This window comes from Trifolium pratense, linkage group LG2, assembly GCF_020283565.1.
Source record: "Trifolium pratense cultivar HEN17-A07 linkage group LG2, ARS_RC_1.1, whole genome shotgun sequence".
Taxonomy (NCBI): Eukaryota; Viridiplantae; Streptophyta; class Magnoliopsida; order Fabales; family Fabaceae; genus Trifolium; species Trifolium pratense.
The window spans coordinates 10,389,859-10,412,951 of record NC_060060.1 but is presented as its reverse complement, the minus strand read 5'-3'; the positions used below and the strand labels follow the sequence as shown (position 1 = coordinate 10,412,951).

The 23,093-nt window shown below is 34.7% G+C and overlaps 2 protein-coding genes across 3 annotated transcripts; one reads left to right on the top strand and one right to left on the bottom strand.

Moving 5' to 3' along the window:
- The first annotated feature begins 2,743 nt into the window (after nucleotides 1-2,743).
- LOC123904143 lies at nucleotides 2,744-4,504 on the top strand. The gene is made up of 2 exons (XM_045953838.1): nucleotides 2,744-2,851; nucleotides 3,843-4,504. Exons 1-2 carry the CDS (start codon nucleotides 2,744-2,746, stop codon nucleotides 4,416-4,418), a joined length of 684 nt encoding a protein of 227 aa, XP_045809794.1. The 3' UTR covers nucleotides 4,419-4,504.
- Nucleotides 4,505-5,848: 1,344 nt separating this feature from the next.
- Nucleotides 5,849-22,977, bottom strand: LOC123906913 (zeaxanthin epoxidase, chloroplastic-like). 2 transcript variants are annotated; one of them, XM_045956935.1, is made up of 16 exons: nucleotides 21,975-22,977; nucleotides 21,185-21,347; nucleotides 20,942-21,016; nucleotides 20,693-20,793; nucleotides 20,467-20,582; nucleotides 8,002-8,213; nucleotides 7,669-7,760; nucleotides 7,441-7,555; nucleotides 7,247-7,350; nucleotides 7,084-7,129; nucleotides 6,909-6,973; nucleotides 6,715-6,801; nucleotides 6,575-6,632; nucleotides 6,398-6,486; nucleotides 6,225-6,309; nucleotides 5,849-6,151 (listed from the first exon to the last, which is right to left on the bottom strand). In XM_045956935.1, the coding sequence occupies exons 1-16, from the start codon at nucleotides 22,493-22,495 to the stop codon at nucleotides 6,071-6,073; spliced, it is 2,010 nt and encodes a 669-aa protein (XP_045812891.1). In that variant the 5' UTR covers nucleotides 22,496-22,977; the 3' UTR covers nucleotides 5,849-6,070. The 2 variants fall into 2 exon arrangements, 1 of the variants encoding a protein (XP_045812891.1); XR_006809055.1 differs by having other exon boundaries at nucleotides 6,070-6,151; nucleotides 6,398-6,421; nucleotides 21,975-22,805.
- Nucleotides 22,978-23,093: the final 116 nt, after the last annotated feature.

Sequence of the window (23,093 nt, the reverse complement as noted above, 5' to 3'; positions counted from 1 at the left end):
TTGGTCTATAAAACTAGACCAGATACATTAATTATTCAATGAATCTAAAACACAAAAATTTGTTTATAAGTAAGGCCGAAGGAAGTATATTTATATACACATTACGTGACCCTTATGACAATAGCATCGACGTCTCTGATTCTCACCCATCCTACAACCAAACTAAACACGATCAATCACAGCATAGACCCTCCATTGTCTTTCAGCATCATCGAATCCCCACTTCCAGACGGTTTCCAGCTGCCTAGAATTGAACCCTACGACGACTCCACAGATCCACACGACCATCTCAGAGCTTTCTATGTCCACATGATACTCTATGGAGCCTCAGACGCCATCTTTTGCGGAGCTTTTCCTTGCACACTCACAGGTCCTGCCCTCCGTTGGTATATATTAGTATTCCATAATCATAAACCAAACCGATTGTTATGACACAAGTTTTAACTTACAATAGAACCAGAAACTTCATCTACAAGCCCATTGATTTTATCATCTGCGATGCAACCAACTCTCATAACTTCTTCGGCAACCTTGAAATCTATAGTTTCTAATGCAGCCAAAACATTGCTTTGCATCTGAATTGGCAATAGAATCAAAAGATAAATGATGCTCATGTATACCTACTTGTAGTGAATCTATGTTTGAGGAAAAAATTGAGATACACTTGCTTAATTGGGCACGAGCCTAAACAAAATGCATTTAAGATCCGTTTGGATTTGATTTATTTTTTAGCTTATGAAAATAACTTATACATATAAAAAAAACTTTTATGTTAATTTATAATTTTTTACTAACAAAAATTGTATCTTCACAAGCTGCTTTCCATAAACTAACTTGAAAAACTTATAATAACAACATAAAAACTTATTTATTTGCACAAATTATTTCCCATAAACTCGGAATAAGTCAATCTAAACGGCCCACACACAATTTTTTTTTTATGGTATGAAAGATAAAATAATTAAATAATATATGTTTTTTTGTCAAAAAATATAATATATGGTTTTGAAATAAATAATAGTGTTTAATTTATGTGTGCGCGCGAGCACCCCTAATAGATATGGAGGAGAGGTTGATTAGTACATTAAACGTTTTTTAAAAAGAGTTTATAGCTTATTTTACTAGCTTATAATTTATCGCTTATCAATTTTTTTTTTCAATTTTACCCCTGACATTTTACTTGAAAAAAATTAAATAGTATTAATTAAACATATCTTTTTTATGCCATTTCATACCGATAAGCTAGTTCAACCGTTAATTTTACTAAACATTACAATTTCAATCAGCTAGCTCATCCGCTATAAGCTATCTTATTAGCTATCCGTTACTTTTTACCGAACAGAGCCAATATACACTTGTATCAAAATAACAGTTTTCTACCGATCTTTGTTTGTTTGTGCAAAGATCTAGTTAATAAAAATATATTTTAATAAAAGATTCCCACTCCCCCACGTACTTTTTGGCCAATAGTCCTCAACACTCTTCAGCAACAAACACTTCCTGAATTAGTGGCTCTTTATCACAATTGTTTACGTTACACCGCTCTCCCCACAACATTAGGTACTCCAATAAGTAACTGTTACAATCCACGATCCTTTCCAAATCACCACTAGCTGGCCAGTTTCATTTCTATATAATAATATAATAACAACAAACCTTCACCCTCTCATTCTCATTCTCTCATTCTCATTCCTTCATCATGATTGAAACAGGGCCGGTTCCGAGATTTTGGAGGTACAAGGCAATAATAAAAATGGATCCCTAATAAAAAATGCAATTTTTTTTTATTTATAAAAAGACCATCATTTATTTAAATTGTAAATAATATTAACAACATAAAAAATAGTTATTTATATGTCATATTCCGCGACATTGAAATTGAAATGATAAATAAAAAATTAAGAGATAATTAATAAATAAAATGATCATTTACACAACAAATAAAATAAATAATAAAATTGATAGTGTTTTGATGATCTAAAAAAAATTGATAGTGTTTTTTCATAAAAATTACAATTTAATTTTATAAATTAATTTTTTATTTTCAAAGAAATAACAAAATTTGTTTTTTTTAATATATATAGTAAAGTTATTTATGAGTTATAAAGTGATTTTATTTATACAAAAAATCATCATTTAGTAAAAAGAAATAATTTTTGAGTTAGTTTGATTTATAATTTTTATGGTGTGGTATTGATTGTCATTTGTTGAAACTTGATCTATTTAAATAAGGGTTTTGTTAACATGTGCATATATGACACATGATAAGGTATCTTAATATAAAAATTTAACATTTAATGATACAAGACATTTAATGCTTGAAAAGTTAAATGCACAAATTCTAAGGCATAATTTCTATTTTTACTATCTTAACATGTGCCATATATGCACATGTTAACATTCTTCTTTAAATAAAGCATTTGCCTTATTTAAAGGGACTTGCTCGGAATTGAACCCACTCCAAGCTTATAAAACAAACAAAAAAAATGCCACATCTGGGAATTGAACCCACTCCAAGCTGATTCGAAAAATACAACAAAAGGCAGGGGCTAACCAACTGAGCCACTATCAATTCATGTATACAAACTCTCAGCACAAATACTTAATCAATTAATCTTAACATGATGGGCCAAAAAAATTGTGGCCCTAGTTTTTTGGAGGCCCTGGGCTCGGGTCCTGCTTGCCCTGGCCCAAAACCGGGTCTGGATTGAAATAAAGCAATCTAACATGAAAACGAACAAGAATGGATCACAGTGGTGATGATGGTAACGACGTTCAACCAGAAAACAAGCCAATCTCATTTTCAGTCAAAGACTACGCAATCACAGGACCTAATGTTCCTCTTCCTATGGTAATCAGACTCCAAATCAACAACTTCTCCGTTTTCAGAGTATTCTATAATCATAAACCAAACTGATGTTATGGCACAAGATTTAACTTACAAAAGAACCAGAAACTTCATCTACAAGCCCGTTGATTTTATCGCCTGTGATGTAACTAACTCATAACTTCTTCAGCAACCTTGAAATCTATATTTTCTAAAGCAGCCAAAGCATTGCTTTGCATCTGAATTGGACCCCCTTCCTTCCCCAGGAACTCAAGTCCTTCTCCAAAACAGAATGATACTCATGTACCTACTTGTAGACTGCAGTGAATCTTTGAGGAATGAGATACACTTGCTTGGGCACAAAGCTTAAATAAAATGCATTTAGACGCACACACAAGTTGTATTAAGATTTTTTTTACCCTTTATGAGCCAATTTTTCTTGTATTTGAATGTTGTTGTTTTGTGCTTAGTCCTCTGATCTGACCCATTCCATTTTTCTTTTTCATTTTATTTTATTATATCATTGTAAAAAAACTAGCTTTTTAACACTTAATTGTGATCAGTACATTATATATATTTGTATCAAAATAACATTTTATTTTATGTATTTAAAGGTGTAAAAAGTTATCTTACCAACATTAATTTTATTCCTTTTATGTTTAACAAGTGTCGGAGTCACCGATTAATATCTTATTTTATTCCCATAAAAGATTCTCACTTCCCACATCTTTTTTTGGCCAAAAATCCTCATCGGTCCTCAGCAACAAACACTCCTGAATTGGTGGCTGCTTATCACAATTTTTTTTTTTGAATTCAGCTTTTAACTGAACGTTACACCACTCTTCCCGCAACATTAGCTAGCCCAATAAGTAACCGTTACAATCCATCCTTACTCTTCAAAATCACCAGCTGTAGTTTCATTTCTATATATAATAATAGCATCAAACTTCACCATATCATTCTCATTCCTTCAAGATTCAAACCTAACTAGGTCTCTTTCTCTATATCATTGAAGATGAAGCGATATAACAAGAAAGGAAGAAGAATGGATCACAGTTCCGCCAACAATGATGACGACGTTAAACCAGAAAACTACCCAATCTCATTTTCACTCAAAGACTTACCAATCACAGGACCTAATGCTCCTCTTCCTATGGTAATCAAACTCCAGATCAACAACTTGTCCGTTCTCAGAGTCGTCGTCAATGAGGGAAGTGCCGCAAACATTCTCTACTGGTCAGCATTTTTGAATATGAGATTACCAGAGTCAATGCTGAAACAATGTGAAAATGCATTTCTGAAGGATGTTATTGGAAATGGTGCACCCGTCAAAGGATATATTGATTTGGACACAACATTTGGTAAAGGAGGGAACGCCAAGATGATCAAGCTAAGGTACTTCGTCGTTGATTCACCATCTGTTTATAATGTTGTTATTGACAGGCGTACTGTTGCTGATTTGGGAGCCGTCATCTCAACCTTACACCTCACCATGAAATATCCTATCGGAGATGATATGGTCGGAGTTGTCAAGGCCGATCTCGAGATGGCCAAAAGGTGTTATGATATGGGTCCTAATGCTATTTATTAGATGTTTGTTTCAATTTTCAACAACTAAGAAAGAAAGTGTTTATGTTATAGAATAGTTGATTCTGACCGACTGTTATCGTCATGTCATGTCCATGAGAATTATCTTTTGCTGCTTAAAATGTTGTTAATCAAACACTTTATTTAAATTGTATGTGCATCAATAGTTCATATTTCTTTTAGGTATGCAGGTTTTGATTCAATTTCTTGTCTTGTATGTTTTCAAAGCCATATGTTTCCAAAATCAATAGTTCACAACATTTGTTCTGTTTTAAACCTATTTATAAAAAACCTATGTTTCCAAAATCAAAACGGATCTCAAAACCGGTGGGACTTTTGGGTCGTGGTTTGCTAGATGAAACCATGATCAAACAAACGGTAAAATTGAAAACTATAGTAAAGGTCGGTTCAAGGGTCAAACATTCGATTTGGTTCAATTTAGTTCGATTTTTGAACCACCTTCAAACACTATGTATGTTTTGGGATGAAACTATAATCATATATAGTATAGGATTGCAAAAATTATTTGGATTGATTATATGTTTAAACATCCAGGATGTTTAAAAAAAGATAAAACATACTCATACGTCATACGTTAATTCATATATACGATTGTAAAATTACTATATGCAATCACACGGTTTTGCAATTTTTTTTAAGCAAGCATTATATACATTGTGCAAAATCATTAAAATGGATTTGTGTTTTGATCATTAAAATGGGAATTTTAAGCAAGAATTACATACTAATACATAAAATTTCTCTTCCAAATTTTATTGTACCAGAATACATAATTACAACCAAATTCCATCAAACTACTACAAAAGTAATATTGAAAAATCTAACTAAAGTTCTCAGAAGAATTATTGGAAATATAGGGCTACAGAAGTATCATGTTTCAAAGTTTATGTTTTAACTTTTGCCACAAGTTTCTCTCAACCACACCACTACCACCACACTGTCCTGTTTCTTCTTGCTAGATCTCTTTAAATCACTAGGAGGTAAAAAATATCAATAGAAAATCCTTTAATATTTATATTAACTTCTTCAGCTTGCCGCACTTCTTCCATTTGTGTCCTTGAACGCGTTTCAGGCCCTTCACAAAACCTGAACTAGGACAACTTTGTTTTCCGGGCATGTATTGTATGGTTCTGTAGCGACTCCATATTGGTTTACGAGTATATATATGCTCAGTTTATGAGGACTTGAGTTTGAGCAAGTGAGTCCTCTATGTCTCCGTTGCAAATTTAGTTTAATAGACATTTAAGCTAGACTAGTAGTGCTCAATGCTTGTTTCACAAGTCAATTTGAAAGGCCTCGAGAATTGACCTTACACAAATGAAAAATTAAAAACAGCAAACAAAACATCAACTAAAATTGCAAAACCAAGAAAGTTACAGCAGCAGGAACGTGCACATAACAGTAGCAAAAGAATAAATGAATAAAAGTATATAATTTCATTATGAGAATCACTATAAAAAATTGTCTGTCTAAAATGTACAGATCCTAAAATGATTGGCATCATTGTATAAAAATAGCCTGCACTAAAACAATGCAGATGTTGGGTGCTTTATAGCTACTTATTTTTATTTTGCTGTACAAATTTTCTATAATTTACAAGGCAAACTGTAACTAAAACAGAATCATAGTTATACTTTATACTTTCTGTAAAATCTGTGTCGCTTCTTTTTGAGACACTAATGGAGCAGATCTTGTCACTTTTACGCGATATGAAGCCTGCAAATAAATTCCATGATTAGACAACAGATAAAATGCACCATATGTATAATTTGTTGGAATCATTTATCACCTTATCAGAACCAAACTCAATCACATCAGAAGGACGAACGCGGGAAGGATAATTTGGAGGTACCTTGTATCGCCTTCCTTCATTGCTGAAAATTTGATGCAAAACAAATTAGATATGCATTTTCAAGACTTGTAAACTTTGATTGAAAATAATTCGTAACCTGAAATACTTACTTAGTGATCCAGGTGCCATGTTGACTACATAAATCAGTCAAAAAGAAGGCATCATCTTTGTAGTTAATTTGAGCATGGAATTGAGAAACCTTTAAGAGAAAAATCTTTTTGAATCGTCTTTAAGACTATTTGTTGGAACTGTTCATGTCTAATTAAGCTCATGATAAATTGATTTACCTGAGGTAAAGGTACTGTGATTAAATTTCCAGGATAATCTTCTCGTTGCTGCATGCTTCTGTAATTGCAGCAACATATCAGAACTTTTCTTGTGTTTCAAATATAAAAATTCCGAATATATTACAAGGCCGAAGGTATACCCGATTATGCAAGGATTCGTCTCATCTTGACTCAAAGATATAGGTCTCAGGAGACGCGTTTCATCTGCAAATGGTAATAAATTCCATCTACAATTCAAAGGAAAAGGAATGACACAAAAGTAATTTGATCTGTATATATGGCAGGAAACATATACTAAGAATGATTTCATCAATATTCAGCCATAGCAACATACTCTCCGTTAATAGTACGCTCGAGCGCATCATCATCTTCGAACCATGTATGCAACTGTTCACTTGCCTTCATAGATAATCAAACTTTTATTAGCATCAACAAAGCTTAATAGACATGACCAGCTACCATTGTTTTGCAAGTAACAAAAGTGTACTAAGTAAATCAATCTAACATACTTTGTCTGATAGCCTGCAACATATTGATCTGCCTTCAAGTTTGGAGCTGCAAAATAGCATTATTAATCCTCAAGTTTGGAATTAATCCATTGACTCATATCAAATTACTAACACATGCTTGCATGATGAAAAGTTATATAGCGAAGTAATGTGTTACACTTGCCTATTTCCACCTAACACCCAATTCAACATCAAAGGAGTCAACTTTTGAATAAAAAACCTTCCTCCAGCTATTCCAGGATGTGGTATTCTAAACTTGGTCAAAAACTGCAATGTGAAAAGTGAAACAATATGAAATGCCACCTTCACCTTTATGATTCATCATCAAAATTTAGAACAACTTAAGTTACTAGCTACCTCTAAGGGTCCAAGACCAACACCTAGATATGGCCTGTAGGTGGAAGCCATGAAAGCAGCCATTCTAGCCATTCCATGAATAATAGCAACTCTTAATCTTCTTTCCATCTCGTAGCTGAAAACGACAATCAGAAGAGAAAAAACTATACATTAACCTGTGAGAGGCCAATGCGAAATGAATCAAGTAATTAAGATATTCGAGAAAACTGAATAGTTGTCAGAAGTTACCTCTTAAGGGAAGAATCAATGTCAATTGTAGAGCCTGATTTTGCACTTTGTTGCCATGCACTGTCCAACTCCCATGCAAGTTGATATCCATCCTGTAGTAATAATGATAAAATAAGCTAGTTAGAAACTTAGAATTCTTTACCACACATCTAAGCCTTCCATAGTTATATAAATGCCTTTCATATCTTGCCATGTCACACAAATTAACAACAGAAGAAGTTGTCGATATTTTATGCCGCAATACAAACATTTGCAACATAACTGCAACCGCAGTTTAAAATGCTTTCATAATTTCACTATGAAATCATTGATAAAATTAAATAGTATATATACCTCAATAGCCATGCATCCTCCTTGTCCCATATTTGGCTGCATAGCATGAACAGAATCCCCAAGTAAGGTCACACGACCTTTTCCCCATGTTAGTGTTGGCGTCCTATCATATATATCTCGTCGTAGAATTGCCTCTTCTTCAGTAGCAACTATTAAATCTATTACATTATCACACCAGCCCTCAAATATCTTCAATAATCTTTCCTTTTTCCCTGCCATGAAGAGAGAATTGAGAACTTATACATTGTAAAAAATCAATTGGTGGTTGGATCGGTCACTGATTTTGCGCGGAACTGTGGACTGTGGTCATACTACAAATATTAATGTTGAGTTTCCTGCAATTTTTTATGAGTTGCAGATCACTTGGGATCTTGATTTTAGAGACATTATTTGAGTTAGATTCTCAAACGACATTGATCTTTATAAGGACGGGATTCTACCTATTCATCCTTATGTTTCTCATAATATCTGTTCTTTGATGTGAAAAGATTGGATTTGGAATGTAGTGTTGACTTATTTCTTGCGTGAAAAGAATTCTTGTGCAGATTGACTTTTTAAAATTAGGTGTTCGCTTTGTCATGAGTTCAAGATCATCTCAAATTGTTCATCTTCTCTCTATCAAGCTATTGTTTAACTAATACTCAGAAAACTCAATTCCTCTGTTTGGAGTTTTTTCTTTCTTATTTTTTTCATCTAATGGATCAAAAAGTGTGTGAAACTTAAAATTAATATGATTAAAACTAAGTATTTTAATATGTTAAAGTTCTGGTGAAGGCATAAAAATATTGACATTAACATATAATTACTAACATGTAAAAAAAAAAAAGTTAAATAATTTGACAATTTAATCGAAGAAGCTTCTAAGCTAATCCAATAATTTGACATTGATAATATTTGATTTTAAATGAAATGTTTTGTAAAAGAAATATTTTATTTTATTTTATTTTATTTTTTTGGTGTACAAAGGGGCCTAAGCCCAAAGAAAGAAGCAACTAAACAACAATGACTCTAGGGGTAGTTATCCCCATAGTATCAGCTAATAATAACAAGCTCAAGCAAGAGGGACATTGCTCATACACACGAATTCCCGGACCATGATCGCAACCCATATTCGCAAGCGCGTCAGCGCATGCATTCGACTCACGATAAGAATGGCACACCTTGATCTCCCAGTCCAAAGCTATGTTGGAACAAAATTGATTTAAAATGTTAGCCCCTAAATCTATAAAGGTTTTGATGATAACAAAGTATTAATAAACAATTGGATGGACTAAAAATTTATTTTAAGTGCGCAGATATAAGCATCAGATAAGCTCTGAATGAAGCTCAGAGGATGTGAATTCAGAAGTTCACAAGCGCTCAGAAGATGTTGGTCTTCAGAAGTTACAACCTTCAGAGGATGAAGTCTTCAGAACTTCTTAAGTGACTAAAGCGTCATCAACCTCTGAAGATCTTTTTGATATCTGTGAAGATTCTCTTTGCAAGTCAACTCTTCTACCAATGAAGAAAAGGACCTTTCAAGCCTGATCAGTTCAACTACCCTCTGTTTGTCTGTCCTCGCTTGAGAACGTGGGTTTTCAGTTTTGTTAGCTGAATAAGGAAAGTCCACTCTGCAGTAGTCAAAGTGTCTGAAACTCTTACTTAGTTTTAGACACAAACAAACTGCATCAAGACAGACTGCTTGAAGACAAAAGATTATCAACTCCAACGGTTCTTTTTGCAACGACTCTTTTCTGGTGATATATATACTAGAAGGATCAGCTGCAATAATATACAATTATCAAGGATTGAACGTGCGCTGAACAAACTCTGAACTCTGTGTATACAAGCTCTGAACCTCTCATCAAGTGTTTTTGCACTTTAGTCAAATACTCTGTACTATTTGTATTTGCTCTCTTTAGGTTCATCTAAGAGCACTTGTATATTTTTATATACTTTACTATTACTTGAGGAAACTTAAGCTTGTGTGCTTAAGTGTGAAGTCTTAAGCTTGTGTGCTTGAGCATTGTTGTGAAGTCTCTTGCTTGTGTGCTTGAGCAGGTGTAATCTTGTGTGATTATAGTGAAATCCCTTGGAAGTGCAAGGGGACTGGACTGCTCTCGTTTTGTGAGAGGAACCAGTATAAATTGCTTGTGTGATCTCTCTCTCTCTCTATCTTGCTTTTGTTTGTGTTATTTATCCGTTGCTAACGTAGTTGAGTTAAGAACTTGAAAAAGTTTTAACTTGGCTAAAACACAAGAAAGGGGGGGGGGGGGGGGGGGGGGGGGGGTTGAATTGTGTTTTAGCCAAGTTAAAACTTTTTCAAGTTCTTAACTCAACTACGTTAGCAGCGGATAAATAACACAAACAAAAGCAAGATAGAGAGAGAGAGAGATCACACAAGCAATTTATACTGGTTCCTCTCACAAAACGAGAGCAGTCCAGTCCCCTTGCACTTCCAAGGGATTTCACTATAATCACACAAGATTACACCTGCTCAAGCACACAAGCAAGAGACTTCTCAACAATGCTCAAGCACACAAGCTTAAGACTTCACACTTAAGCACACAAGCTTAAGTTTCCTCAAGTAATAGTAAAGTATATAAAAATATACAAGTGCTCTTAGATGAACCTAAAGAGAGCAAATACAAATAGTACAGAGTATTTGACTAAAGTGCAAAAACACTTGATGAGAGGTTCAGAGCTTGTATACACAGAGTTCAGAGTTTGTTCAGCGCACGTTCAATCCTTGATAATTGTATATTATTGCAGCTGATCCTTCTAGTATATATATCACCAGAAAAGAGTCGTTGCAAAAAGAACCGTTGGAGTTGATAATCTTTTGTCTTCAAGCAGTCTGTCTTGATGCAGTTTGTTTGTGTCTAAAACTAAGTAAGAGTTTCAGACACTTTGACTACTGCAGAGTGGACTTTCCTTATTCAGCTAACAAAACTGAAAACCCACGTTCTCAAGCGAGGACAGACAAACAGAGGGTAGCTGAACTGATCAGGCTTGAAAGGTCCTTTTCTTCATTGGTAGAAGAGAATCTTCACAGATATCAAAAAGATCTTCAGAGGTTGATGACGCTTTAGTCACTTAAGAAGTTCTGAAGACTTCATCCTCTGAAGGTTGTAACTTCTGAAGACCAACATCTTCTGAGCGCTTGTGAACTTCTGAATTCACATCCTCTGAGCTTCATTCAGAGCTTATCTGATGCTTATATCTGCGCACTTAAAATAAATTTTTAGTCCATCCAATTGTTTATTAATACTTTGTTATCATCAAAACCTTTATAGATTTAGGGGCTAACATTTTAAATCAATTTTGTTCCAACAATCTCCCCCTTTTTGATGATGACAAACATAAGTATTAATTGACAATTGTTGTTAAATTAACTTATCATGTTTCTCTTAGGTTTATGAGGTTTGCAAGCTCCCCCTAAGATTGATACTCCTTAAAGCCAAAACTTTAGGTTATATCCATGATATTTTAATTTAGTATAAGATTAAGATAATTTGAAATAAAACAAATTTCATATATTTCTTCAGAGTGAGAGGTTTGCAAGCTCTCCCCCTAAGTCTCATAAGGCTAAGTTAAAATTGCACTCTTAACTTATCCTTACTTATGAAATTTATTTTAGTTTCAACTAACTTAGTCTCCGCATTGAAATACGTAAAACAACTTAAAAGTAACAACTTTTAACATAACGGATAAAAGCGAGATAAAAGTGTGGTTTCAGTTTTGAACTTATCACTTATCAATTAATGCGTAACTACTCCCCCTTTTGTCATTATCAAAAAGTAAAAAAGATTTATATAACCAAGACAGTCAAAGAAGAAGAGTGGTTGTTACAAAGGTGAATTAATTTCAAAAACGAAAACCAACGCGCTCAAAGGTTTATAAAAGGTGAACGAGTTAACATGCCTGCTTCTCGTAAAAACAAGAATAAACAAGTGAAGCAAGAGAGATTAGGAATAATGAAAAGATTTAGTTTACGCATCGCAGAGTTTAGGAGAAAGAAGGATGACGAACAACGCGAAAAAGATGAGAAGAATAAAGAAGACAACAAGAAACCACAAGATGCTGAGATAATAATCATCTCATCAGATTCTGAAACTGAAGAGAATGAAGATGATGCTGACTATGTTGAGTTCTTGGCTGGCTATGTTCCAGAAGAAGAACAAGAAGAAGAAGAAGAAGAGCAAAACCCAGATCCCATAGAAATTTCATCAGATGATACTGAGGAGAAATCAGATATTTCTTCTGAGTTTTATCCATCTGATTAGGACTAGGTTGTCTTTTTCTTTTTCTTTTTTTTTACCAATGTACTCAACATTGTTAGAGCATTAATAAAAAATTTCCGTTTTAAAAGCATCTTGTGTTCTTATGTTCTTATTTATCAAGAAAAAATAGCACAAACAACAAAAAATTTAACAAACCACATAACTAAGTGAAAATCCAAAATAAGAAATTGTTCAGACAAAATCAAGAAAATATAAATATCAAGTGAACATGAAAGAAGTAATCAAGCAAAACATAAACAAAACAACTTGAAATAGATAAACCAGAAAAATTGTTCAGAAGATAAACAAGAAAATAAAAAGAAAGCTTAAAACAAGTGCATAGAATCCTAGGGTTTCTTAAGAAAGGCTAAGAGCTGGTCAAATTTGTCATTCAGAGATCCCACGTTGGAAACAAGACCATCCACTTTGGATTCCAAGTTGAGGTGAGCTGTCCTTTGCCTTTCCAAACCTTCTTGCTGCTCCCTCAGAGCTTCTTCAATCTTTGATGGTTCCATCATTGAGATAAGACCAACTAAAGATTCCTCATTTCTCAGTTGAGATCTTGTCTTTCTTGGACTATCCTTGTTGCCTAAGATCAGTTCCTCTGGATGTGATGATTTGTATTTGAAGGTATTTCTTGGGGGCTCATCATCTTCAGACTCATCAACATCAGGTTCAGCAGTTGCTTCAGCTCTTTGTTGTTCAGAGTCTGTAGGAACTGTTGTGTTCAGAGGTTCTTCAGAGAATGGATGTTCTGAGTAGTTTGGAATATCTGAATATTGATCCTCTGATACCTGAAATCTAGACAAACCTTCCACAAGCTCTGACACTTGGTCAGGCTCTTTGTCATCAAATTTGACATGCATACTTTCTTCCACAGTGTGTGTTTCAGAAATATATAGTCTGTATGCTTTTGAGCGTTCAGAGTATCCTATAAAGATACCCTTATAACCTCTAGCATCAAATTTCTTTAGATGGACTTTGTTGTTTAAGATATAACATGTACATCCAAACTGATGAAAATAAGAAATGTCAGGTTTTCTTCCTTTGAACAATTCATAAGCAGTTTTGTTCAATTTAGATCTGATATAGATTCTATTTTGAACATAACATGCTGTGTTTACAGCTTCTGCCCATAAAAATTTTGCTACATTAGTTTCATGCATCATGGTTCTGGCCATTTCTTGCAGAGTTCTATTCTTCCTTTCAACAACCACATTTTGTTGAGGAGTTCTAGGAGAAGAGAATTCATGCAGAATGCCATATTTTTCACAAAAGTTTTCAAAAGGTTCATTTTCAAATTCTCCACCATGATCACTTCTAACTTTTAAAATGGTGTAGCCTTTTTCATTTTGAATTTGTTTGCAGAAGATGCTAAACTCATCATAAGCTTCATCTTTTGTTCTTAGGAATTTTACCCAAGTCCATCTACTGTAATCATCAACAATTACTAACCCATACTTCTTTCCATTGATAGAGGCAGTGTGAACTGGCCCAAAAAGATCAATGTGAAGAAGTTCCAATGGTCTTGAGGTAGAAACAATGTTTTTAGGTTTAAAAGAAGATTTTGTAATTTTTCCTTTTTGACAAGAACCACAAAGTGTGTTTGAGTGATATTTGATTTTTGGTAAACCTCTGACAAGATCAAGCTTGCTAAGCTTAGAGATTAATCTCCAGTTAGCATGGCCTAACCTCTTATGCCAGATCCATTTTTCTTCACTCAAAGTCAAAAGACACATCACTTTTTGTTCATTCAAATCAGAAAGATTAATTTTATAAACATTGTTCTTTCTAAGACCTTTGAATATAATGGAATTATCAGATTGTTTGGTTACAGTACATGATTCCTTATTAAAAATGACTACATAACCATTGTCGCAAAATTGACTTATGCTCAATAGATTATGCTTAAGTCCATCAACTAACCAAACATCATTAATAGATAGGGAAGAATTACCTACTGTACCTGTACCTATTATCTTTCCTTTTTGATTACCCCCAAAGCCAACAGATCCTCCTTCTTTCATAGTCAGCTTAGAAAATAGTTGTTTGTCACCAGTCATATGCCTTGAACATCCACTATCCAGATACCATGAATGATTCATGATACTTCTTTGAGTGGCAGGCTGTATGAGAAACAACTTTAATCATTGCGATAGAACTCTTCATCAAGGTTAATGATAAAGTCATCCCAGTATTCTTCCTCTTCATTTTTCAAGTTCTGATTGTTAACTTGAGAACTTGTCAACCATGTGTCTAGGACATAAGCCCTTCTTCCTTTGCATAGGACTTGTTTCCATACTTTAGGTAAGACATATCCTTTCCTAGTTGGTAAATCTAAATGATACATTATTTCAGCTTTTGGTACCCATTTTCTGGGTCCACGCTTGTTAGTCCACACATGCTTACTATGTTGTCTAGTGTTAGAGAAAAATCTTGGTTTGGAATAATAACCTTTTTGAAACCTCTTCTTTGTTTGAAATCTGTTATTGTTCCAAGATTTGGATTGTTTATGATTCCAGGGTTTGTATTTATCATCAATCCCATGTTCTGATTGATTATATCTACTGACTCTAGAATCATAAATAATCTGAGTCTTGTACTTCATCTGAGATTTGGAGTTTGAATTTTTTCTTTTAAAAACTTCTGATGTTTTAGAATGACTAGCTTCAGGTACTGAAGTTCCTTTGAATCCAGAATTTGAAGTCTCAGATGTTGAAGCTTTCAGAACTTCTGAACTAATGTTCTCAGGTTCTGAACAACTTCTATCTTCTGAACTTTTCTTTCCAGATCCTGAGGAACTAGGTTCCTCTGAGCTGTCAGCTTCTAAATCACTCAGATCATCATTGTCATTTTCAACAATACCAGGATTCTTTCCCTCTGCACTTGGTGGAACAACATAATAACCCCAAGATTTTCCAACCTTTTTGGCAAAGGTCTTCAGCTTTGAATATGTTCTACCATATTCATAGCCAAGTCCTTCTCCTCTATGTCTCAAAACATTATAAATTCTATTAGCAGCTTTGCTCTTCCCAAGGTTGAGATGCACAAACTGTTGAAGAGCTATTTCCTGCTCATCAATAGGTTTGTGACAAACAGCACAACCCTTTTCAAAGTCATTTACTCTATTCAGAGTTTCTTGATAAAGACCTTGAAAATGTTCTGCTTGTTCAGTCAGAGTGTTAAGCTTTTCTTGTAAAACTTTTTGTTTACTTAACACTCTGAGATGTTTCTCAATGACCTTGTTAAGTGCAGTTATAAGTTGAGATTTAGAGCAGTCAGAAAATACCTCATCAGTTACTTCTGAATCTGATTCTGATTCATCGTCTGAGTCTATATCTGAGTCAGTTGAAGCCATCAGGGCTAGATTTGCCTCTTCTTCTTCCTCAACTTCTTCCTCAGATGATAGCTCTTCAAAGGTAGCCATCAGACTCTTTCTCAATTTACTCTTGAATTGTTGCTTCTTTGAGCTGTATCTTTTGCTTTTGTCTTTAGCAGACATTTCTGGACAATCAGCAATAAAGTGTCCTGGCTTCTTACAGTTGAAGCAGTTCTTCTGATCATCCTTTTTGCTGACAAAATTTCTGGAGCTGTTACCTCTGAAATTTCTTTTGTTAAATCTGTTCCATTGCTGAAACTTGGTGAATAAAGCAAACTCATCCTCATTCATCTCATCCTCTTGACCATCAGCAGAGGTTCTTCTTCAATATCAAGAAGCTGAGTCTTAAGAGCCTTAGAAGTAGTCCTAGTTGACTGTAAAGCCACTGACTTGGACTTCTTCTTAGTTTCTGAGTCAGCATCCAGAACCATCTCATGGCTTCTGAGATTGCTTATCAGAGCTTCAAGACTCAGAGTCTTGAGATTTTGAGCTTCCTCTATTGCGGTGACCTTGGGTCTCCAAGCAATAGGAAGACTTCTCAGAATCTTCTGAACATGGTCATAGGTGGAATAACTTCTCTTAAGAGCTTTAAGACCAGATACAAGGATTTGAAACCTTGTAAACATAGTCTCAATGTTTTCATCTTGTTGCATAGTGAATAGTTCATATTGCCTTATCAAAAGACTAGCTTTAGCCTCTTGAACCTTTTCATTACCATCATAGGTAGCACACATAGAATCAAAGATAGATTTAGCAGTAGACTTGTTTTCTATTCTAACATAATCTTCATGTCTAATAGCACCAACAACAATGTCCTTTACTCTATGATGCTTAGTGTAGGTTTTTAAGTTAGCTGGTGTGAGTAACTTTCTATGCTCAATGGACAACCTTCCATGTTCATTTAAGTTTTCAAAAGTTACTCCCAGCTCAACCAAATCCCACAACTCATGATCAATAGCAGTAATATTGCTATACAATCTTTCTTTCCACCACTCAAATAATGAAGCATCACCATTAAATATAGGGGCTTTTCTATTGCTACTATGTTCATGTGATTCATTACTTAAGTAGTCATAACCAAAGGCATTTCTAGGACCACCACCAGCACCACTGGCCTCACCGGCTTCACCGGTTGTTCTAGTGCTACTATCGTCTCCTCCAGACATAGTGTTCTCACAAGATCTTTACTGTCTCACTGTTAAGTGAAAGTAACAGACCAGAGCTCTAGATACCAATTGAAGGTGTGAAAACACAAGAAAGGGGGGGGGGGGTTGAATTGTGTTTTAGCCAAGTTAAAACTTTTTCAAGTTCTTAACTTGAAAAAGTTTTAACTTGGCTAAAACACAATTCAACCCCCCCCTTTCTTGTGTTTTCACACCTTCAAGCTAGTAACCGTCGAATTTCCTGGATAAGACGCCATCCTACCACGCTCCCACTCGTAGTGCTATTAAGTGTGTGCACCACAACGCTGGAATCTACATACACCTTCAACTTTTTGGCACCTTTGTCACGAGCAAGACAAAGACCATCATGAACTCCCCAAAGTTCCGCTATATATGCGTTACAAGTTACAACGGCCCAAGTTTCTTGAAAATCCACCAAGCCATTGGCCTTCTGAGTTTCTAAGTAAGCCACCACAACCAGCTGACGTGTGTCCTCTGCTAGCCCCATCTGTGTTCAAACTTAACCACCCATCTTCCGGACATTGCCAAGTAACCGTAATTTCCACCTTTTGACGATTTGCTATCACAATACCACTAACATCTGCTTCAAAGTATTGCATAACCCATTTCAATATGAGTTTCCAAGGCTGTAAAGGTCTCAATCTACTATCTCCATGAGTCTCTCTGTTACGCCATAGCCAAAGGAAGTGACAACTAGTTGCCCAAACACTTGCCCAACTCAAGTTGTTGTCTCGGCCAAGTTGTTTCTTCATGTTCAGAATAATCCACTCATCAAGAGCAGCGGTAAAAAACCAATCTTTATCCTTCCCATTTAATAAATTGCACCAAACACTTTTTGCTAAGGGACAATCCCTCAACACATGCAGAGTATCTTCAACCACATCCACACAGTGATTACACCACGGCTCACTGATGTGCATTTTGCTCTTTCGGTAATTTGTTAAAAGCCGGTCATGTCGAATTATCCAAATAAATGTTCTGATACGCTCTGGAACTCGCAAACGCCATATCTGAAGCCAATCCGCCTCCCACGCATCGTCGTTAAATCGGCATAACAATGTGTAAGCTGAGGCAATGGAAAACTCACCATTTGCAGTGCCACTCCAAGCCATCATGTCCTCATTGCTGTCACTAGAAGGAGCCATAATAGCATGGAATTTACTGATGATGTTGCTGGGCAACCATGGAATTAAGAGATCAAACCTCCAACCTCCATTAGTATCTACGAGATCATTTACCATCATGTGCACTAGCGGAACCAGGGGAGGGCTGAGGTGGGCCGCGGCCCTCCCCCAAAAAATAGGAAATTACTAATATACCCTTGATATTTTGATAAAATTAAATATTTCTAATACTATATATATATTTATGAAGGTAAATAGAAAAAATAATGCAGTGATAGCCTAGTTGGTAGATGCTTCAACGCCTATAGTGTAGGAGGTGAAGGTCAATAGTTCTAACCATGTCTTTGTGTTTCTTTTCTCTTTTTCCTTTCCTTTTCTTTTCTTTTTTGTTTTTTTTTTTTTCCTTTTAAAAATTAACTTTAAGACACATCCTTGAGGATAAATTATCGTCTTAAACTTGTAAAGACATAATTTTGAGATTAATGTTTTCATATGATATATCAATTCACAATTTTTATTTTTACCAAAAAAAATAAAACACAACTATTTTCAATTTAATTAATCCATGTGTAATTATCTTATATTTATTAATGAATAAATTTCAATCTATAAATTTTTTATTGTATAATTATGCAAGCAATAGTTCAAAGTCAATTATTGATGATTTCAAGCCACGTGACATACGCAGAGTATTATTTTCAGGTATGTAATTTAATTTTTTAATTATCAAATTATTGCTTATTATGACTTAAATTTTATACGCAATATAATTTTTTTAACGGCCCACCCAAGAAAAAAATCCTGGTTCCGCCACTGATCATGTGTTTCAAGCTTTCTGGAATCATGATGCCAAAGTCTTGAATGGATTTATCTTGATACAGCCACTTATCATCCCAAGCTCTAACCTTACTCCCATTACCAATAGTCCAAAACTCATATAAATTAAAGCTATTCCAAATATTCACCAAGTTCTTCCACAAATTTGAGTCATGAGATTTACTTACAACATGGTTAAAGTTTGAGTTGCCTCTGCTGTACTTCCCTCGAATGACATCAATCCACAGAGCCTCCTCTCCACTTCTAATGGACCATGCTAGCTTCATTAAACAAGCTTTATTCATTTGGACAAGTCTTCTAATACCCAAACCTCCAAAAGTTTTAGGCTTAGTTATATTATCCCAACTCACCGCATGATATTTTCTTTCACCGTTCTCTTCTCCCCATATGAAAGCTCGTTGAATTTTTTGAATCTCATGAAGACAAGCCTTAGGAATGGATGTTGTCATCATGGGGTAAATAGGAATAGCTTCTATGACAGCCTTAGACAAAGTAATTCTTCCTGCCAAGGACAATTGTTTTGCCTTCCAAGTCGATAACTTCATCTTCACTTGGTTGATCAAGATATTTTATTTTATTTTTGATAATCAAAGGAATACGATATGAGTTACTCTTGCACCGTAGAACCCGCCCTTATAACAAATCTAAGAACATACTATATTTTTAATCTTTTTATTTTACAAAGATAACTTAAAACAAAACATCCCTAATTTTTTTTTTTTTTTTGACGAAAAAGCATCCCTAATATTGTAACCAAAAAAAAAATCCCTAATATTTTATTTTCCAGTATAAAAGCGAGCCTAAACAAGAAATAAACCTCATTCTCACTAACTCACCCGAAGAAGATGAGTGCTAAAATCACACCAGAAAACATGGCAATCAAAAAATACACATCCGAAGAAGCTCTTCCAATGGTAATCAATCTCCAAATCAACAACTTCTCTGTTCTCAGAGTCTGCATAAACCCTAGCAGCCAAGCTGACATTCTCTACTGGTCAGCATTCTTGAAAATGGGACTCTCAGAATCAATGCTCAAACCATGCCAAGCATATCTCAAGAGTACTTTCGGAGAAGGTGTACCTGTCAAAGGTTACATTGATTTGGACACTACATTTGGTAAAGGAGGGAACGCCAAGATGATCAAGGTAAGGTACTTGGTTGTTGATTCAGAGTCTGTTTATAATGTTATTATTGGTTGGCCTGCTCTTAAGGATTTGAAAGCTGTAATCTCAGTTGCTGATCTTACCATGGAGTATCCGGTCGGAGATGGAAAGGTCGGAGTTGTTGAAGCCGATCTCGAGATGGCTAAAAAATGTCATGAAATGTGCCCATATATGATTTAGGACTAGTTTTATTATGTCTACCAACTGTTTGTAGAATTGCTTGACAAGTATCTTTGTTACTTAAAATGTTAATCAAACGTATTATTCAATTTGTGTGCTGCAATACTTAAAATTTCTTTAATGTATGCAGGTTTTGATTCAATTCCTTTTGTCTTTTATGTTTTTAATGCAAGCTTTCAATTATAGCAAACATGACTTATTTGTTCTGTTTTGTGTTAAACACCGATGTTTTAAAAATCAAACTAGTGAGTCCTAGATTGTGGTATGATTGAATTGGGACGAATTTGCGAGCAAGTATCCTCTTATAGATGTCAACTTTAGTTTAGAAGTACATACCATTGGGGGTATCAACACCGCCAGCAGGTTCTTGGTGAAATGCATACCATTGCATCTTTCCAGCACCAACATCTGAAGATACAAAGTATTGTTTGTGCCCTAAGAATACTCGATACCTTTCATCAGAGAAGTTCAAGTGAGCTTCTCAACATTAACATTAATAAAAAATTACGAATAGCAAGTATAGTTTAGATAGGCATTTAAGTTAGAGAAATTGCCGACTTACCCAACAGATTCAATATCAGGTGGCACAAAATCTGCTATACCAGTATAACATGTATAGCCAGAGTATGTAGCTTCTGATGCCCCAAATAACTTTTCCCTCACCTATTCACAAAATACTACAGGTAAATTATATCTTGTCTTAAGTACGGTGGGAAAATCTGATATTTTCCCATGTTAAATGTCACCTAAGATATAAAGGTGGGGGAGTTTGGGAGAAAACTATAAATAAAAAAGAAAAAACTAATAAGACCTTGGACCAAATCCCATCTGCTCCAACCAAGAGATCTCCATCATATTTCTGACCATTATCCAGCACCACCGTTACCTATAATACAAATGAGGAATTTTGTATAACACAAATGATAAACCAAATAGGGTTTAATCATATCGGTCTTCAAATGCATTTTCTCGAAAAGAATACATAAAAGCTTAAAAAATACCTATGTTAGTAATGTGAGGAGAATCTTCAACATAAAATCTTTTCTTTAATTACCTTAGTTCCATGATCAACAAAATCAACAACACTGCTGGCGTTCATAATGACATCTTCCCCTACTGCACGTGCAAGAATCTCTTGTAAAGCCATTCGACTAATAACTCTAGTTACTGGAAGCCCGCGTTCTGCTGCTGGAGTGAACGTATCAAACTTGGTATACCTGATAACCCCAAACCAAATATCAATTCACAGTAGTAGATGCAAATATTTCATACAATATACCTTAGAATAGATCTTAAGTTGATACAATATTAAGGAAGCTAGATGCTTATTTGAGTAAGAAATGTTGTTTTACATTAAAAGAACTCTCTATGAATATATGTTTGAACTGGCTTTATCCTATTTTTACATGCAAGTATGTTAGACCGTGTATTCTATCGAAGTATTTGATCAAATTTTGTACAATTTGTGACAACTAAAACAAAGGAAATTAATTTAAACTCAAATATATAGGGCTACAAAAGTACTATCATGTTTCAAAGTTTATGTTTTAACTTTCCCCAATTTTCTCAGCAAAATATGAGGTCTAACAGGTATAATCTGTTTTCTAAACTAGCTGAAAAATAGGTACACTACAATTCACAAAAAACACAAAAGTAGCTGAAAAATAGGTACACTACAATTCACATGAACACAAAAGTATGGTGAATCTAATTTGTGTGTAACCTTAAGCTATATTAGTAATCCATAATCATAAACAAGACCAATTGGTATATCATGCCAAGAGAGCAAGAGTGAAAAACAGAAAGAAACTGAAACCACTGATATGACACAAAATTTAACTTACCAAGACCCAGAAACTCCATCTACAAGCCCATTGATTCTATTACCTGTGATGCAACCAACTCTCATAACTTCTTCGGCAACATTCAAATCTATAGCTTCTAAAGCAGCCAAAGCATTACTTTGTATCTGAATTGGACCCCTATACTGTCCCTCCCCTCTTATAGCACTCAAATCCTTCTCAAACACTACTACCTCAAACCCTTTCCTCTTTGCAGCCAAAGCAAAAACCAAGCCACCAATCCCTCCACCAGCTACAAGTACCTTAACCTGCTTCTTCTGAGGAGTTTGATCACCACCAATTTCAGCTACCCTCTGCGTTGACTTTGAAATAGAAGTAGGTGATTCAAGTATTACTGTTGCTTTTACTTGCATCAGTTTCTTGCTCTGCCTCTGCTTGGTTTTTCTGCTTATATAGCTCATTAAAGGTGAAGTATAAGCTGAAAACTCTTTATAAATAGGAATTGTGAAATGGGTTCTTGAGAAAGCTGCCATTGAGGGATTGTGAGATAAAGTAGAAGCCATTGTTGGAGTTTGTTATTGTTTAAGAAAACCAAATATATTGCAAGTGTTTGTCCTCTATATATTATGTGCAATAAATATAAGATTAGATCATAGCTTAAAGTTGAGGAAAAGTAGGAAATGCATGAATATAAAAAGGGTGGAGCACTAACATAAGAAGGAAAAAACAAAATAAGGGAAATGGTAGTGGAGTTAATAAGAGACATTGTTGACATGACAAAGATGAGAAAATGTGGTGATTGAATGACAAATAACTAATTAGGAGAAGGAAAAGCCATGTGGCAGTATGTTTGTGAGCTCAGTGGCTATTGCTTGGTTAGGCTCATATGACAACAGACAGATTTAGATTTTAGGAACCTGAAGTGAAATTGTGGTACATTACACGTGTCAATGTAATGTAAGCTGGCCAACATAAACTACTGACATTAGTCAGATAGTCGAGTGCAACCGACTGTTTATTTAGATAAAAAGATTCATTCAAGTTGATGATGATAACTCAACAACCCATGCCCACAAGTTTTTGTTAGTCTTTAATGGAAATTAAAGTAGTTCAATTTTCAATATTATAAATTTTATAAAACTTATCATTTAAGGTTTTTAA

What these genes read in the sequence shown, in the direction of transcription:
- LOC123904143 (XM_045953838.1), top strand. Translation starts at nt 2,744, where the DNA reads ATGGATCACAGTGGTGATGATGGTAACGACGTTCAACCAGAAAACAAG. An exon ending in CTAATGTTCCTCTTCCTATG is followed by an intron (nt 2,852 to 3,842) that starts GTAATCAGACTC and finishes ATATCATTGAAG; the next exon opens with ATGAAGCGATATAACAAGAA.
- LOC123906913 (XM_045956935.1), bottom strand. Translation starts at nt 22,495, where the DNA reads ATGGCTTCTACTTTATCTCACAATCCCTCAATGGCAGCTTTCTCAAGA. An exon ending in CAGATGGGATTTGGTCCAAG is followed by an intron (nt 20,794 to 20,941) that starts GTCTTATTAGTT and finishes TTTTGTGAATAG; the next exon opens with GTGAGGGAAAAGTTATTTGG. An exon ending in CGGTGTTGATACCCCCAATG is followed by an intron (nt 8,214 to 20,466) that starts GTATGTACTTCT and finishes TCTTCATGGCAG; the next exon opens with GGAAAAAGGAAAGATTATTG.